Consider the following 17,720-nt stretch of genomic DNA (forward strand, 5'->3'; position numbering starts at 1 on the left):
CAACCCTGCTCTAGCCCAAAGTTTGACTACTTTATTCTTAGTATGTGCTAACAACTATATTTTCTTCTTTGTGAATTATCGACCCATAGGTTGATAAAAACATCACTCATGGAAACATTTTCAACACTTACTCTGTCAGTACAAATACACTATAATTGGGTATCATAAGTAAAAATAAATAAACAAATAGTGGGCATGTAAAACCATAACACTTTGTCATACTTCCCCTTTCCTTTGCTTTGTGGCAAGCAGGGTAGACAGTATTAATAGCTGAAGTAAGAAAGACTAAGGGGAGTGCTTATAGTTGATCCCTAAATACTCTTAAAGAGACATTATTCACATATCACTAATATTTTCTGTGGTGTTTTTATTACGTCTTTGAGTGACAGTAGTTGTCAAAATCCTTTTCTTTGTAAAATAGTCTAGTTATAAATCTCATTAACTTCTTTCAGCGTCTAATTTTCTGTGAGTCTCTAAAAATTACTGATTTACATGGATTGCATTGGTTTCCCCATTAAAATCTGTGGGGAAGAACTTTTCTCTTTATTCTCTGAACTCAGTAGTAACCCTTTGTCAAATCCTGAATTACTGCCCATTTTACGCCAAGTTGAAAGGGTCTAAAAGTTCTCACTGATGCAGTAATCTTTTTCCTGTCTCATCCTGTCATTATTGTAGGTATTTAACTATTTTTCAAAATGCTTTTTCCTCTGTTTTGATTTTTGCAAGCTTGGGACTGATTTATAAGGTTTCTCTATGCTTCAGAAACTCAGCATGGAATAGGACTGGGTAGAAATGAAATCAAACCATCTTTTTTACTTTTCTTTTTCTTTTTCCATAGTCTGTTTCTTTTTTCTACATTATTATAGTCTTTAGCTCTCAAGCAGAAATAGCTCTTCTAAGTTTGGTCTTCCATGGCTTATCCAGTTTTTTAGGTCAGTCGTACTATAGAATGGGCCCACTCTATCATTCTTTGGAGAAAATTTCGTGGACTACTTGGGGTATTCTGTAAGTGCCAAGTAGAAATGAGTTTAACAGGTGGCCTAAGGAATTTTTGGTCAAGCAAAGATGTCCATGAAATTTTAAAGTTTGAAAGGCATTCTTGGGAACTTGGAATGGTTTAAGGGCATCATCCCAACTTTCTCACTGAAGTTGTCCTTTCCGTTGGACTGTTTGGAGTGTGCAGAGGTAATATTTTCAAAGGCATCTGCCACGTCATTGGCAAACTGACTCCAAAATGTAGATTCATTTTCTAAACAGTTTAGTTGTCTCTCAGATAAGTAGCATTTCAGTCCACTATTTATTAAACACGAGCTGGTAACCTGTTGTTCTTTGTTCTTTGTTCATAGGATGAGTGTGTTTAGCACTCAGCCACAAGTTGTGGGATGCGGAGCTATGAGCTCTATCCCTCCCCTTGAAGAGTTTACAGTTTCGGTGGCAATGCTCTTGAAAGAGAAAGCATGGAAAAGCAACATTTAATTAAGTGTTTAATGGCGCAGTGCAGAATGTAAATGCATTAGGGATTCAAAGAGACGAGATTATGAAAGAGTTGGAAGTAGTAAGGGACCCTCAAGGAAGAGATAGAACCCAAGATGGGCCTCACGAAATAACTAGGGGATCCCAAGACACAGTGTGTCCACGCTTTAATCACCCCTGACTTTCAGCATCATATTCAATCTCTTAATTTCAGCAGAATCTCCAATAATGATATAATAAAGATGCATAGCCCATTAATATACTACATAGAAAGAAAAAGTATTATATTTTAACTTAAATATTTTTCCTTTACGTGTCTGTAATCCATTCAAATGCCTATGAGAATAACTTTTTAAGCTACTTTCTTGTCATGAAAAAGAAAATAGCTCCATTTTTGTAAATAACCATGTTTCTGTTAGTGATCTGCTGATGGTACAGCACTTACAGGCACTGTGAGATGCCCCAAGAAAAGCAGCTTATTTGGACAACTAGTATGATAGTCGAACCCAAAGCTACGCCTTAAAGTAAATGATTCTGTAAAAGACGATGTTCTTTTTTCATAGTCAACTCTGTGGCGTATTGCTAAGGGAGAGGACCTATAAAGAAAGAGGTAAAATAAGTCATTCTCCGTTCGTTTGTTCCAGTGTAATTCAACACAGTCATTGATGTCAGGCTTTATGTGTTAATGCTTTAGAGAGATACTGAATCATTACTGCTTTTCAAATTTTTCATTTACCATTTTGTTCTTGCTGGCGTTCAGAAAGATGATCCAGTTTGTCAGGAAGAAGATTTGAGACTGGTTATTCTTGGTCAGTTTGTATTCAGAAGGTCAGGATGAAGTGGAATGTAAACCCTGTGGGTCATGGTGGTGTTTTATTCATTATATTATGGAATCTTTCTTACTTGATCAATAAGCCATACAGAAAAATAATAGTGGTGGTGGTCTCTTATGTTGCTGAAGTCCTAGACATGCCTTTAAGCAGTAATTTTTATATTTAGAGATCGTGATCATTTCTCAAGGTCCAGCATTGCCATTATATTCCCCTAGATTTGATGCAAACCCAAACCAACTATGTCTTTGTATTTTATTATTTGAAAAATGAAAGCTGTCAGAGCTAAGCAAGATGTATTCTTGGATATTTTGAAATTCTGAGGGCTGTCTCCATTGCAAAGCGAAGAGTTCTGAAAGAAGTGTTGGAAAACTAATCCACCAGATGTTTTGTGATTAAATATGGCCTCCTTTTTCTGCTTCTTGCCACAGAGCTATCCATCACACTCCTCAGCAGACATCAATTCCAGTCTTCCTCCGATGTCCACTTTCCACCGTAGTGGTACAAACCATTACAGCACCTCGTCTTGTACACCTCCTGCCAACGGAACAGACAGTATAATGGGTGAGTCTTGGAAACGCCAGTTCTGTTGCCGACAACCAGTGTCAGGGTTTAATAATCAAGGACCTCTCCCCACCCCATCACTGAACAGTAATCAAGCAATGGATTTTTATCACATAACCGAAATGAACAGACAGGTGAACCAAACACAAATTGTCATTGGCTTGACTGTAATCACTTTTTTTGTCCCAAGAAAATGAAATTTGGCCACTTTCTCCATTGTGAGTGATTAGATCGAATAAAGGTTTAAATAGACCAAAACTACCTTGCTTCTCACAGTCTCAAACAGCTATCAAAGTGAACTTTAGTAAGACGAACCAGTGAAGATTAGTAAGATAGAAGGCATAATAGCTCTAAATAGGAGTTACTTATCGCTTCTCAAGTTCCAGTCACTGTGCAAAGCTTTTAACCGTAACACAGCACTGTCTTCTGAAAACTAGCTCGTGTGACATTTATAGATTGTTATTAATAACTAGATAGCTTCACCTTATGGAGACTGTGGCATCGTTGAGTCCTCCAGAGGGGACGAAGTGTTTGCTGACTTATGGGAGAGGAGATGCCTGGGCATCAGTGGGCCAGGAGTTAGTTGCTGCTTTTTCGCAGCAAATTCACTGATAAGTTACGACCCAAGCAGAGTGCCTCTATCGAATGAGCTGAGCCATCATCTTCTCAATTTTCGTGATGTCCATTATGGTCCTCTCCCTAGGATGGACGGTTAGCCCACCAACACTCTTCTCTTGAGGGAAGAGCCAGGCAGGGCATGCAGCTGCCCCTGGAGGAAGAGTCCGGGTTAGCGGTGAGGCAGCCACCAGCTTCTGATTCTGCCTTTGACAACCCTGTCATTCAGATGAGCGGCACAGCCTGACGCTTCAGGGTCTTATTAAAACCTCAGACTTCCATGGGTCGCCACCTCCTCTGGCTGTAGCTCAAACCCACCCCTAGCTCGGCCTTATGATCACTTCTAGTGGGTCCAGTTAGTGACGAGAACACTAACTGTACATTTTATAGAGAAGAATGTATGACAGAAGAATACTGCTGTTTAGTCTCCTCAGCTCTTCGCAGTTTTTTTTTTGTTTTGTTTTTTTTCATTTTCTTTAGATAGTCTCTGGAACTTCGGGAAGTGGCATGAATCACTTATGAGGGGGAGAGTTTTTGATGAACGAGAAGAGATGTGTTTTGAAATGTTGCAAATAGAATTCTGCCTAAATAATACACTCCCTGCTTACTCAATAATATACTTCACACTTGAGATGAGCCAGCTAGCAGCCCTTCCCTTCGCCGCCATGTCGCACTAAGAGGCGAATTTAGGGAAGAGTTTCCATTTTTGTAACTTTCATAACAAAGCCTCTACCAATGCGTTGCATCAGTTTGACCTTGGAGAGCTACGGGCAGAGGTCGAGTGGGGAAGTTTTTTTAGCTATCAATGCAGTTTTGGCAGATCCGAAAAACAAGAAGAAAGAAAGAAGTGCAGAACTGAAAGAGTGAGAAAAGCATATTTCACTTCAATGTGGTTTGACAAATGGAAAACCCCTTTCTGCAGTCATGAGGTCTAGTTATAAAGAAGGATGACCGGTCATTCATCCTCTTACAAGGCACATTTCCTGTCTACTTATGGTTTGAGTAATTTTCTTTTTTTAGGTAGGTACAAAGGTAGAGCAAAAGCTTGAGTTGAGGAAAGTAGACCTAGGCACCATTTGAAAAAAAGTTTATATCGACTGATTTGCCAAACAGTCTTTTTTTTTTTGGCTGCATTGGGTCTTCGTTGCTGCACGCAGGCTTTCTCTAGTTGCGGTGAGCCAGGGCTACTCTTCGTTGTGGTGCGCGGGCTTCTTGTTGCAGTGGCTTCTCTTGTTGCAGAGCACGAGCTCCAGGCATGCAGACTTCAGTAGTTGTGGCACACGGGCTCAGTAGTTGTGGCTCGTGGACTCTAGAGCGCAGGCTTAGTAGTTGTGGAGCATGGGCTTAGTTGCTCTGTGGCATGTGGGATCTTCCCAGACCAGGGCTCGAACCCATGTCCCCTGCATTAGCAGGTGGATTCTAAACCACTGCGCCACGAGGGAAGTCAGGACTTGGGGAGAAAGAGATATTATGAGATGGTGTGATTATCCTCCACGAGCTGTGGTCAGCAGAGCCACGACAAGTCTCAGTGGGAATGGAATTTGCTTTGTTTAAGCTGATTGGCTCATTACTGCCTTGTAGATGAACAGGAATATCTACTCTCCTTCATTTGGTCTGGGCGGTTAGGGCAATAATAGGTGACTTCTACATACTAATGGGCTCAGCTACATCTTAAAGATGGACTTAACTTTTTATCCAGACCAAAGGGCCCTGTTTAAGTGGAGCGGGGTCTAGGCAATAATAAAGGAGCTATAATTTTCAAAGGGAAAAGTGTGCGATTTGGGAACCCAGAAAATGCTTTTTAGGAACAACTTTATTGCATAAATTACTCCATCATCATGGGTGTACTTGTCAAAATCACTAGCAGCATGTGAGAAAGCTTCAGAATCATTTCGGGACATAAGTAGACATGGTAATTCAGCTTTCTGGAGGAACAGATCTTTATTAATTTGCATACATACAATTATTACTTTAGGGTTACTTTAGGGGAGAACATTCTAGAGTGTTCATCCCTAAAATAATACATCCTCAAATTCCTTAAGTTAAAATACAGAGGAGAATTTAAGTATGATAGTAAACCTTAATATTGCACGGGGTCCGAGTCGCTCCTGGTTCTTTGCACTTTATTACTTTTTTCTTTGCACTTTAATTCTCCTAGGCTTTAGTTCGATTTTCACAGTGTGGTAGAAGCCAGGGATGGCAGTATGTCTGTGTAACAAGAAGAGAAGATTTCTCTTCTGATGTTAGTGATACTTCCCTAACAAACAGTATGGATTAATAGGATACATCTGTAGACTTTTGAAAATATTTGGCATATACTCACTCATTCTGAAATGCAGGAAATAAAGAAATATTACATTGCCTGTATCTCAAAGAACAAACAGAACTAATTAAATAATTGGTAAATAGGGAACACATAGCCTGACACATGTTTGAGATTACACACATGATTCTGTAGAAAATGACTGTAAGCAATACTAATGCCGTAAGAATGGGGTTCAAGCACTAACACATGGACATCACATTTTTCAAGTTTTCTTGGTGAAAAGTTGCAAGGCAATGCAGTCTTTTCATAAATGGCGTTGATGTCTTAGGAAGTGGCTTTTTCAGTTCAGAGGAAGATCATTGCTCCATCTCTCAGTTTCATGTTATACCGTGTCTTCCTGGCAGTCAATGATTGTCCTCAACCAGTGACAGGACAACAAAATGCATGTGGAGTGAGATGTAAACTCCAGAATCATCAGAGGGTAACCTCTCTGGAAACATGCTCCTTTGCCTCCGGCTCTGTCCTCTGCATCTGAAAGATGGAAGATGCTCACTGAGGTTCAGGATGGCTGTGCTTGACTTGGAGGGATAGCCGTTGTTTCTTGTTTTGTTTTCTTTTGCCCTTTAATGCCCAATATCATTTTTTGAGAAATGCTTGGAAGGACAAAGCTGACTCAGATTTTATTAACGACAGGATTTTTTTTTTTCTTTTTGCGGTACGTGGGCCTCTCACTGTTGTGGCCTCTCCCGTTGCGGAGCACAGGCTACGGACGCGCAGGCTCAGTGGCCATGGCTCAAGGGCCCAGCCGCTCCGCGGCATGTGGGATCTTCCCGGACCGGGGCAGGAACCCGTATCCCCTGCATCGGCAGGCGGACGCTCAACCACTGCGCCACCAGGGAAGCCCATCGACAGGATTTTTTTTAAATGACACATTCATCCATGGATTTTTGAAAGAATCGTACAGTAAAATATTTTACTTGTGGCATGTAGACCACTACTTTTCTGCGAAGCCTTGCCAGCAAACTCCGGAGGTTGCATTAGGCATGTCTGACTTAGAAGGGTCTGTTTAGCACCCTGAAATTACATGAATATAGTGCATGGAACACATCGTGGATTCTTAGTCGTTCACCTGATGTGGCAGCCAGTTAAGGATAGAAGCTAAGTCTGAGGGCTTCAAGAGTTACCACCATCAGAGCCTTTCAACTTGATTCCTAAAACTCTTTCAATGTAATGCTGCTCAGTGTACTTTAGAATCACTACAGTCCAATAATGCCTCTGCATGTGAGCATGCATACAGAGGAGGAAATGTACTTAGTTATTAGATACCAACTCTAGAGGAGAGAGATGTCTAGAAGATGGTAGTCATATACATGGTACATGTAGGTACGTACTGTCTGCATATTTCCTTCCTACGTGCCTTATCCAATAGCCCTTCCTATTCAAAAGGGTTGAGAGACCCACCTCGATCCCCTGAGACTAACACAATCCCCTTAGACTACCCAAGGACAAGAGCGCTTCAGTTACCCACTGGGAGATACCACTTGTATACATTCAGAGGGTGTGAGTGCTTGTGGTTTGGGGCTACACACCCTCCCTTCTTCTCAGAGGGAATTGGGCATAGAGCTAGCATAATGGTTATAATAACTGTTATTGTTTTATTAGTCTTTAACCGGCCTGCTTTTCTAAAGCATGGTATTTGCCATGTTTTTAAACCTCAAACCAAACAGTGTTGAAGGAACAGACTTCCAAGATTGATTGAATGCAACATATGCTAAAGATTACCCTGGAATATCTATCTGGTTCATGGATTAATCTGGCTTCCAACTTTCACTTCTAATGACATGTTTGTATGACACGATGCGTTTTAGTATGTGGCTTTTCTAGTAGAAACATTATGTCCGTTTCCCCTTGAGGACTTGGTTTCACAGTAATTTTATTATGAGAGTAGTCACATAAGATTCACTTCGTCTTTTACAAGAATCTTGAGCCTTCAAATACAGTTGGGTGATGAACAGGCACAGAGCCTAAGAGTAATAGGAATTTTATCCAGCAGTGTCGTGGCATCTTAGTTACAAAGACCACCAACGGAGAACAATAAACCAGTTTGATTTAAGTCTTCTCATCCATTTCCTGCGCATGGTCAGGGGGCCCAGCTTCCCCCCTGAATTCCTAGGAATCCCTCCTGCTAAAAATGAGTACGTCGTAGCCTAGATGTAAGTTTTTATTCTAAAATTGTAGGTTGTAGGAAGGCTGGAAATGCTCCTTCTTTTGTTATCTTTGTAGAGAATCTCATGACATTGTTAGGCTGCTTCTACTAGTTTAATAACATGAGGGTCACTTGGACACAGTTCAGAAAAACTTAAGTTTTTAAAACCATCATCTTCTTTCGGACAAAGGCACTATGAATTGCACCTCTTCATCCTTTTATATCTTCAGGATGTTCCCAGCCTGGGATTCTGGGTGTGCAGTAAAGGGGTAACACATCTTCCAGATTCTGGTTTACAGCAGTCAATCCCCAGACACCACTCATCCTGATGTTTGGATTTAGGGTATGTCTAATGGAAATTGTCATTTTCCCCAAAGTGGAGTTTGAGACCGAGGGTGGTCCCACCTGTAGCTGAAAAGACTAAACCCTTCTTTTTGCTCCATCTTCTAGCCAGCAATAGCACCTGTGTTCAAGCCATCTGAATAATGCTTGGGTGGCTGGCGGTGTCAAATCCTCCTACAAAATTACAGTTCCTCTTAATAACTTCTCATCTTCCATTCATATTTATGTTACAGCTCTACTTAGAGATTTGATTTTTTTTTTTTCTCTTGAGCTAGAGAAACTGATAAGAGCTAAAATAACATGAGAAATCCATCCAGGCTTTACCAAGCAGGGCGGCAATAGTTTTTCTCTTTATTTCTGTTATCTGGGCATTTTGGTAATTTCTGATAATATCAGTTGACAGAAACTCAGGCCTGGAATAGTAATCAAGTCCTGTTACATTAAAGGTGGGAAAGTGGATTTGATGAGCACACATTTAATGAGGAGTGTAGTTTGCTAAACATGACCCGTTTCTTCAATATAGAAGAAATTTTGCTATTTGAGAATTAAATATATATTCACTTTCTGATTATTTATGCCCTTTCACATAACAGGCACACAACTACAAAGAAATCTTCACGAGAAGGACCCATGTAGCTGAACATGTTTAGGGACTCTTGAAAATGTGTCTTCTCCAGTGTTTCCTGGAACAGAACAAAAGGCATTCCAAGTGAAAGGGCAAACTGGTCCCAATAAACTGCTTTGAAATTTAAGCCCTGGGGGTGGTTCTCCAGCTGTTGCAAGGTAGAATGGCTGGCTGTATGTTAAAAAAATAGTCTGCTCTTATCAGTGGCTTCCATGAGCAGCCTTTGTAGTTTTCTGAAACATTTTCATGACAACATAATGTAAGGCGCTAAATCCTGTCTTTCTATTATACTTCCTGAGTTCTAACATCTCCCTGTATAAAACAGGCACTAATAGAAAGTTTAGTTAGAAAGGTGTAGTACGAAAAGGTCGTAAGGATTGTATCTTATCTCTTCTAAAGTATGATTTTTATGCCCTATATAATTTATTTTTGAATTAAGCATATTCTTTTTTTTTTTTTTTACAGTAGGTCCTTGTTGCTTATCTGTTTTAAATATAGCAGGGTGTACATGTCAATCCCATACTCCCAATCTAAAAAGAAAAAGATGCAAATGAACTTATTTACAAAACAGAAACAGACTCACAGATTTAGACAATGAATTTATGGTTACCAGAGAGGAAAGGGTGGGAGGAAGGGATAAATTGAGAGTATACTTTATTTTTTAAATGTCTCTAAAATATTTTTGTTGGTTTTTAATTCTTTCTGTTTGGTTTCATGAAAGTATATTTTAAAACACTTATTATTCTCATTTTAAAGCTGTTCAAAGAATTAATCTTTTGAAAGCTACTACAGCAGCAAATTTTATCCATAAGTATAACAATATCTTACCCTATTTGAGTTTAGTTTCTTTGTTAGGTAATGTAATTTTTTTCTATTGTGGCTCTGAATTTTCATTTCATGAAGATCTGTTTTCTAGTCAAGCAGATATCACAAATTATTTTGACTGATAAATCTAATTTTAAGTGTATATGATAATATTGCTTCTGGGGGGGGGAAGAAAAACAAATATATACGTATAATTGCCCCCAAATACCATGGTAATACATGCTAAAAATGTTAGTGCTCTTTGTGTTTTCAAAATCTTTATTATTTTCTCTTTAGAATTGTCTTAACTTTTAAAAGAACTCCTTGATGCAGAAATTTTTATTTTCACACCAGATATAATTTCAGTTATCTCTTATATTAAGTATTTTTAGCACTCTTGATCTCTGAGTTCCTTCCACTAGCTGAATTGTATGATGTCACACCCTCATTTCAAAGAACTTTCTTATACATAAATTCCTTAGTACTAGCAACTAATATATTTTTATTATTATGAATTTGTGATAAGAATAAGAATAGGTTTGTTTTGTCAGAAGGTGATTGTGTTCTTTTTATCACATACCAGTTTTCTTTCAGTTTTAGTAATTAACAAATGAATGTGGGTGTGAGTTTTGTTAACCAAATAAAGCACACATCAAAAGATTATCGAACTATCATACCTAACATATAAATATGTAAAAATAACAAGCATAATTTAACTATGCTAAGCAGAGGTCAGGATAAGCTAGAGAAGAAGATAATTTGACCACTTGCGATCTGATCCCGCGACTGTATTTTACAGATCTGGAAGCTGAAGATGTCACATTTGCCAGAAGGGTTGCTTTCTTGGGTTGAGGATGGGGCTGGGAATTTTTCTTAAGTTTTAAATGTGTAATGAAGTTTTGCTTGGGTTAATCAGTTGATTTAAGATTTCCTTTTCTTATTTCACAAAATAGTGAGACACATCTTCTCCTGGAGCTTAATAGGTTTTATTTAAATATTATATCTATTTGCTTATGCTGAGGCCTTAATAAATGTAAAAGAAGAACACCACTGGCTATACCATTTTATAAAGGCAAATTGCTTCCAAAAGACACTTGTTAGATAGAGCTGGCTTCGAATTATATACCAGAATCTATATCCCTTTATTAACAGTACAGTCATCCTTCAGTATCCTTCCAGCGGATTGGTTCCAGGACCGCCCGACAGATACCAAAACCTGAGGACGCTGAAGTCCCTTTATAAAAGGGCGCAGTATATGCATATAACCCTTGCACATCCTCTCATATACTTTAAGTCATCTCTAGATTATTTATAATACCTAATACAATATAAATGCTATGTAAATAGTTGCCACTAACAACAAATTCAAGTTTTGCTTTTTGGAACTGTATGGAATTTTTTTTTTTTCCCTGAAGATTTTGGATCCGAGGTTAGTTAAATCCTTGGATGCCGAATCTGTGGATACAGAAGGCTGACTGTACTCTTTGTTCATCTATTTTGTAGGTAGAAACACCAGTGTTTAAGATAATAGAGGTTGCTTCATCATCATGTGGACTTACTTTATCTCCAGAATTTGAGACAACATTGACTTTTAGTAGCTAAGGGTTCAAATTCTTTAAATGTGAACACAGACTTAAAATATGTGGAGAATATATGTTACTTAAAATATTAAAAATATTTTCCCTCCTAGGAAGGCAGGCCTGTTATAGATTTTTTTGTTTTATTTTGTTTATTGTGGAACTCTGAGAGGAGTATCTCATTTTGCTGTATAGCCAAAAAAAAGGTTTTTTTAAATTTGAAAGCACATGTAAATCATTCATGAAGATAATTTAGTTTACTATATAAAATATAAAGAAAAGGCAAATTCTGAGGATTTCAGGGACCTGAAAGTACTGCACACTTTTTAGCAATGACCATCATATGCTCACCTGCTGCTGTTCACCACCAACCACTCATATACAACCAGGGGGAATGTAATAGCAACTAAAACACTTTATCTTTAAACCAGGGTGTCAGGTTTGTATTTTATCTGTAAAAAAATGTAACATGAATATATTTGACATCTACCTCAGCAAACAAATTAATGCTAATTAAAGATTAATGTGTCGTAATTAGCATTAAAAATGCAATTAAATTGTGAGTAAATGGACCAGGAATAGAAAATCATTTGGCGTCTCACTGCCTGGTTTTTCATATTCTGCCTTTTGTTTTTGCAGCAAATAGAGGAAGCGGAGCAGCAGGCAGCTCCCAGACTGGAGATGCTCTGGGGAAAGCACTTGCTTCGGTGAGGAAATATTGACTTTGGACTTCATATGTACCATGGCAGAAGGGTGAACTTTAATCAGAAGTGGACATTTAGAATTTTAGAAAATGGATGGCAAATAGCTTTGATTTTTGGAAAGGCTAGCTTCCTTGCATAATGATCATTGGAAAACTTGAGGAGAGAACTCTGAAGATTCCAGCGGATGGCTGGTCTTCCATCTTGCCTCCTCTGCTTCCCGGTACTCGATCGTGGATTGGTGGATATTCTCAGGGCCTTTAAGAGGATAGATTTTCTATCTTGATGTCTTATTTTCTTCTGAAGTCGTTTGGGTACTCACTGATTGACTGACTTTGCCAAGGGGTAATTCCAAAACACTTTGCAAAAGGCATTTCAGAAAAATGACCATAACTGAGACCCAGGAGAAATTGTCACATAATTGGCACTCAGCTTCTCCGCTTTGCCCGCCCACTGCCTAGAGGCTAGAATCCAGCATTCCTTGCATGTTCACTAGTGACAGATGGTACCCTTCCTTGTCTGAAGGAGTGTACCTGGTACGGTCTTCAAAAGCTGAATGTGATCATTTGTAAATGTAAGTGGAGACTTGCTCTAACGCTTTGTCTCTTCAGTTGGTTTTTCCTTACCAATGGGGGCAGAGATGAGTTTGACTTATATCAGCATTGTGACCTAAGGAAAAGTTTTTCTTCAGTCTGAGCATTCTTATGCCTTGGAATCACATGCCTTAAACATAATGCAGAAGGGGTTGGACAAAAATCTTAGAGATGATGCTGTCCAACCTCCTGTTGTATGGAGGAGGGAAAGGGAGGTTTGGAGTATCTGTGTAGGTTGATGGCCACACAGCCATGGGAGGACATGGGAGGAAATGGACAAGAACTAAAGTCGGCTGACCCCAGTCTGGTTCTTTTACCACTATCTCATACCACCTCAATGGCTCTTCTACTGAAAAATCAATTAAGTTTTTCATTTTAGAATATTGGTACTACAGTTGATCGTTGAATGCATTGTGTACCTTGGGATTTGTAAATGAATTGCATTGACACTTTGTGGTTTAAAATTGTTGAATATTTATTCCCAATGAATGAGGGCTTGTTTGTTTTTTTTCTCCCCACTGTTTTAAGATCTATTCTCCAGATCACACTAACAACAGCTTTTCGTCAAACCCTTCAACTCCTGTTGGCTCTCCCCCGTCTCTGTCAGGTACAGTACCATAAATCCACTGCATCCGAGTGTCAGTTTATGGAATGGTTTCCCCCTTACACTTCCTGTGCTACTAGGTGGAAACTCACTCCCTCCAAAAGCTCAAAACAGAGCATTTCTGGACAGACAAATAGGAAGAGGTGGGAGAGACAGACTGCCCTACGATGGTGAAGTCATTTACATCCAAAACTTTTCTTAAAAATTACATGTTTTTAGAAATACAGGCATGTGGGAAACTTCCTTCTTAAACTTTTCTTGGCTCTGCACAGAATAATATACTCCAAGAAAACATCTCAATGAGAAAACCCAGTTCACATCGTCATGAATAGGAATATAGATTATGTAGTCATCAAATATAGACTGTTCAAAAGGATCATTTCCCACAGAAATTTTAGACTTTTCAGATTCCCTCTTTAAAGTCCTTGTTACTGGAATGTTTGAAGAAAACTATAATTGTGTAAATAAATTGTGATGTAGCTGTGGAGTAAAAGGGAATGTTTTGCCATTTAATAGAACAAATTAACATGACCTGTGGCTTCAAATAATAACATTATAAGTTGTTAAATTGTGTTAGTAAAGCATTGCACTTTTCGGAGCTCCATTTTAAAGGCGCATTGCCTTTCCAGTATAAATGCTTCCAGAAAGGCCTTGTCTGGTACATGTCTCTTCTCTTGGGAAAGAGGACAGGTGGCTTCTTAAAAACAAACAAACAAACAAAAAAACACGAAATCACATCTGTACCTGATTGAAACCTGACCTTACTGTAATTTAGACTGGAGTCACTTGCCTGAATGCCGCCACCTCCATCTCTGTATTATTCCCTGCATGCAGCACTCACATGGCCCCTCATAACGTGGGTTCCCTGGTAAGGAGTGGGAGGTTTCAGATGGCCACAAAGCTTTCAGAGTGGCTTAGGTGAGACTTCATATCAGCCTTTTCCAAGCCTCCATTGACACCAGGGGGGTCACAGAATAGAGAGGGAAATAGCTTGGACCTTTTAGTTCATATCTCCAGAGAGATAATGTTGAAACCGGGAAGAGCCAGAGATGACATAGAAGATAATGGAGCAGCAAGGAAATACTCCCCATGACAGAAAAGTCAAGTTCAGAATTGTTGTACACTTCCGGCTCAGTACCATATTGTTAGGCTCTGGAAAATGATCACAGGTGTCAATGTCCAGAGCCAGAGAAGGCTTGAGGCAACACGGAGCCCAGTGAGGCCAGGGATGAGGGAGTCTGGACAGGGAGAACTCCCAAGTTCCCCATTTCAAACAAAGCAGCTCAGATTTCATCCATTTTATAATTTGGAAAAAAGAATATTCTAGAACCTAATAAAGTTTGAGAACAGCTGTTTGAGTTGAATGCTCTGATTTACAGATGGACATACGAAGGCCCAGAAAGAGTATGGGATGTGCTGAGGATCCATCAGTAGCAATATCAGAGCTCAGGCTGGAATCCAGGGCTCACCACTCTGTCACTCCACTTCCAGGTTAAGGATGGGAGGGGAAAGTTACGGGGAACAAATCATTCCAGAAAACGCCACAAATCCCCCAGACTGAGGAGCATGCTTTATGTGGAAGACACTGAAACAAGGCCACTTTTGGGGTGCTGGTAATCCATCCTGGAAGAGCACATGTTAGGAAGAAAGAACTTTATGAAGATATAAATATGGGGATAGACTGCTATTTTCACACCAATCGCTCTGTCCAGATTCTGTCACTAAAAGTAATTGAACGAAATATTCTATTTTTATTTAGCATAAAAATACACACACATGCACACCCAGAAATGGCAGGAAGAATGGATTTTTAAAGTGCTAACAGTGTCGGAGCAGGAGATTTCTGTGAGATCATAGATTTTTTTCCCCTTTCTTGAATTTTTTTATTTTCTAAGTTTTCTACATGGAGTATGTATTATTTTAAATTTAAAAGTGGTTTTTATTTTGAAAGTGGTAGGTTAGACATGTTATATTTATTATAGCAGGAATCTTTCTTTAAGTATAGTGAATCATTAAAAACGTGTTTTCTTGGGAAGAAATTACTTAATGTTGTTATATTGAGTGTTTAAAGTTCTGGTTTAGTGGATCGCTGCCAGCTAATCTTATTTCCTTGAAAAGTTTCTGAAGGCTTATCCTTTCTTAAAGATCATTTAAAAAACAAGTAGCAGAGCTGCTTTTCATTGGTGAGAGAATTTTGGTTTAACAAACTGGCTTTGCATGAGGGTGTAATGAAAGCCCCTCTTTGCACTCTTAAAAGTACCTTGACTGTGTATGATAGTTTTCTATCAAAGGGACATTTCTCTAGCTAAAATCCAGAATCACTGAAGTGTTCCCTTTTAGGAGGAAGCCTGAGAGAATTCTGAGTCCACGTACAGTCTACATGTTTTACATTTAAAATGTTTTCCTCGCCCCCAAATTCTTGTATGGGAAGTTTACGTGTATTTCCCTGTTGTCCAAGTAGAAATCAATACTGCTAATTTTTACAAGAACTGTTTAAAATGTTGGTAAGGTTATTTTTAAGATTATACGGATCTCATTGTAATTCCCATTTTCATATCAGCAGGCACAGCTGTTTGGTCTAGAAATGGAGGACAGGCTTCATCATCTCCTAATTATGAAGGACCCTTACACTCTTTGGTAAGTTTCATCTGCACATCTTCACTCTGGCCTTTCTCTTTTTTTTAAGATTATTTTTGATGTGGACCATTTTTAAAGTCTTCATTGAATTTGTTACAATATTGCTTCTGTTTTACGTTTTGGTTTTCTGGCCACAAGGCATGTGGGATCTTAGCTCCCCGGCCAGGGATCGAACCCACACCCCCTTCATTGGAAGGTGAAGTCTTAACCACTGGACCGCCAGGGAAGTCCCCACTCTGACCATTCTCAGGCCATGTGTCTCCTTTACCATTGAGTTCACTCTCCAAGGTTCTTATTTTCACGTCAGGTAAGCCCACGCGTTTGGTTAGAGCCAGAGTTATTAGACGGTGCTTGTTCCTGTTTATAGATTGTAACCCAGATACTACTACAGTGGAAGCCTCAGGGCTCTAAATATCTAGAACCAGGTAAGAGATTGAGAATCTTGGAAGGATCCTGGCTCCTCCCCTTGAGAGGAAGATGTGCATCAATGATTAGATGCCTCTCCTGACATGAGAGTGCTGGAGTTCCAACTATGCTGTGGAGCTGGAACACTTGGAGAGTCTACATCTCTGTGCTTTGCTTTCCAGAATAACAGGTTTATAGGCGTGTTCTTCTTGACCTCTGAATAAGAAGCCTACTGCTTATTTCCTCATTCACTTTGATTCTCGTGGAAATCTAGTAATTTCATTAAATCGCTCTTGTAGGGAATAGCTGAAAATTTTCCCTTGGTGTAATTAATAGTATAAATAATCACATGATGATTCAGTGTTTGACCCTCAGCTCTAGGTGGAAGGGGCTGGAAACATGCATGAATCAACACTGCTCTGGGCACTGTCTGGTCTGTATATGAGTCAGATGGGGAGGGGTGGCAGCAAGGAGCTCTTCTTCAAGGTTGAGTTTCCCTTTTTCTCTGCATATTTTGAGATGGAACATGGAAGTAGGCATAGATCTATGTATCTATCTATCTATCTATCTTTATGTTGTCTTGTCAGCCGTTCAGGGTTTCCTTTCTTCCTTTTGGCTAACAACTTAAGGAAAATCTAAAAATGCAGATACAAAGGTGGATTTCCCCTTCACTGTGCTTTTCCATGCTGTCGTGTGTAAATCGGCCACCTCCACATTTTAGCCAATAAGGTGACCACAGATAGAGACAGTGTAAGCACTGCCTACGTAAGCCCCATGAATCTACAGGCCATCGTTCTTTTAAGTGTTTCCTTCCATTAGTCAGTCTCTGGGACCCATCGATCAAAACTGGTTTTTTTCCAACTCTAGAGCTGTAAAGACTAGGTTTGTAAGCTATGAACGGCAGCTTTAATTCTCTTTGAATTCTGAACACTCAAGAGGGGATTCCCAAGCAGAAACTGCTCTCCACCCAAAAGCTGTGAGCCGGAAAGGATGATAGGCACGTGTATTATTTCTTTTCGTGCTCACGCTTACACTTGGAAGTGTATATCATCATCCCTATTTTTATAAATTAAGAAGTATAGACTCAAAGAAGTTTAGTCACTTTTCCAAGGTCACATAAGCAGCAGAGCTAGGAGTTTAAAGGAGGCCCCTTAACACCAAAGCCCACCAAATCAGAAGGCTCTGTACCCTAGACTGACTGTATTAGACACACGTTCTTTCTGTTAGTAGGGAATAATTAGAAATTGTTTTTCTCATGCGGGAGAGCTGGTGTATCTGTTTGCACAGCCCGTTGGAAATCAAAGTGGATTGTAGCATGATCCGGTACAAAGAGGCACTAGATTTGAAGACTTAGATCGTAACCCTGACTTTACCATTTCCTGGCGGTGTGACATTGAATAATTAATTCACTTAATTTCTTTGAGCCTCATTTGCACGTCTATAAGGAAGGGATAATAATGTCTTCGCTGCTTGCTTAC

The 17,720-nt window shown here is 39.3% G+C and overlaps 1 protein-coding gene across 36 annotated transcripts in view; it reads left to right on the forward strand.

Moving 5' to 3' along the window:
- TCF4 (transcription factor 4) overlaps positions 1-17,720 on the forward strand; it is a 361,473-nt gene that overhangs the window by 310,477 nt on the left and 33,276 nt on the right. For 28 of the 36 annotated variants that reach the window (XM_004266118.4, XM_033421470.2, XM_033421466.2 and 25 more), the window contains 4 exons: positions 2,735-2,867; positions 11,942-12,009; positions 13,125-13,203; positions 15,761-15,837. In XM_004266118.4, coding sequence (XP_004266166.1) covers positions 2,735-2,867; positions 11,942-12,009; positions 13,125-13,203; positions 15,761-15,837 — 357 coding nt within the window. The remainder of the gene's footprint in view (positions 1-2,734; positions 2,868-11,941; positions 12,010-13,124; positions 13,204-15,760; positions 15,838-17,720) is intronic. The other 8 variants (XM_033421468.2, XM_004266117.3, XM_033421464.2 and 5 more) reach the window with 1 other exon arrangement.

This window comes from Orcinus orca, chromosome 15, assembly GCF_937001465.1.
Source record: "Orcinus orca chromosome 15, mOrcOrc1.1, whole genome shotgun sequence".
Taxonomy (NCBI): domain Eukaryota; kingdom Metazoa; phylum Chordata; class Mammalia; order Artiodactyla; family Delphinidae; genus Orcinus; species Orcinus orca.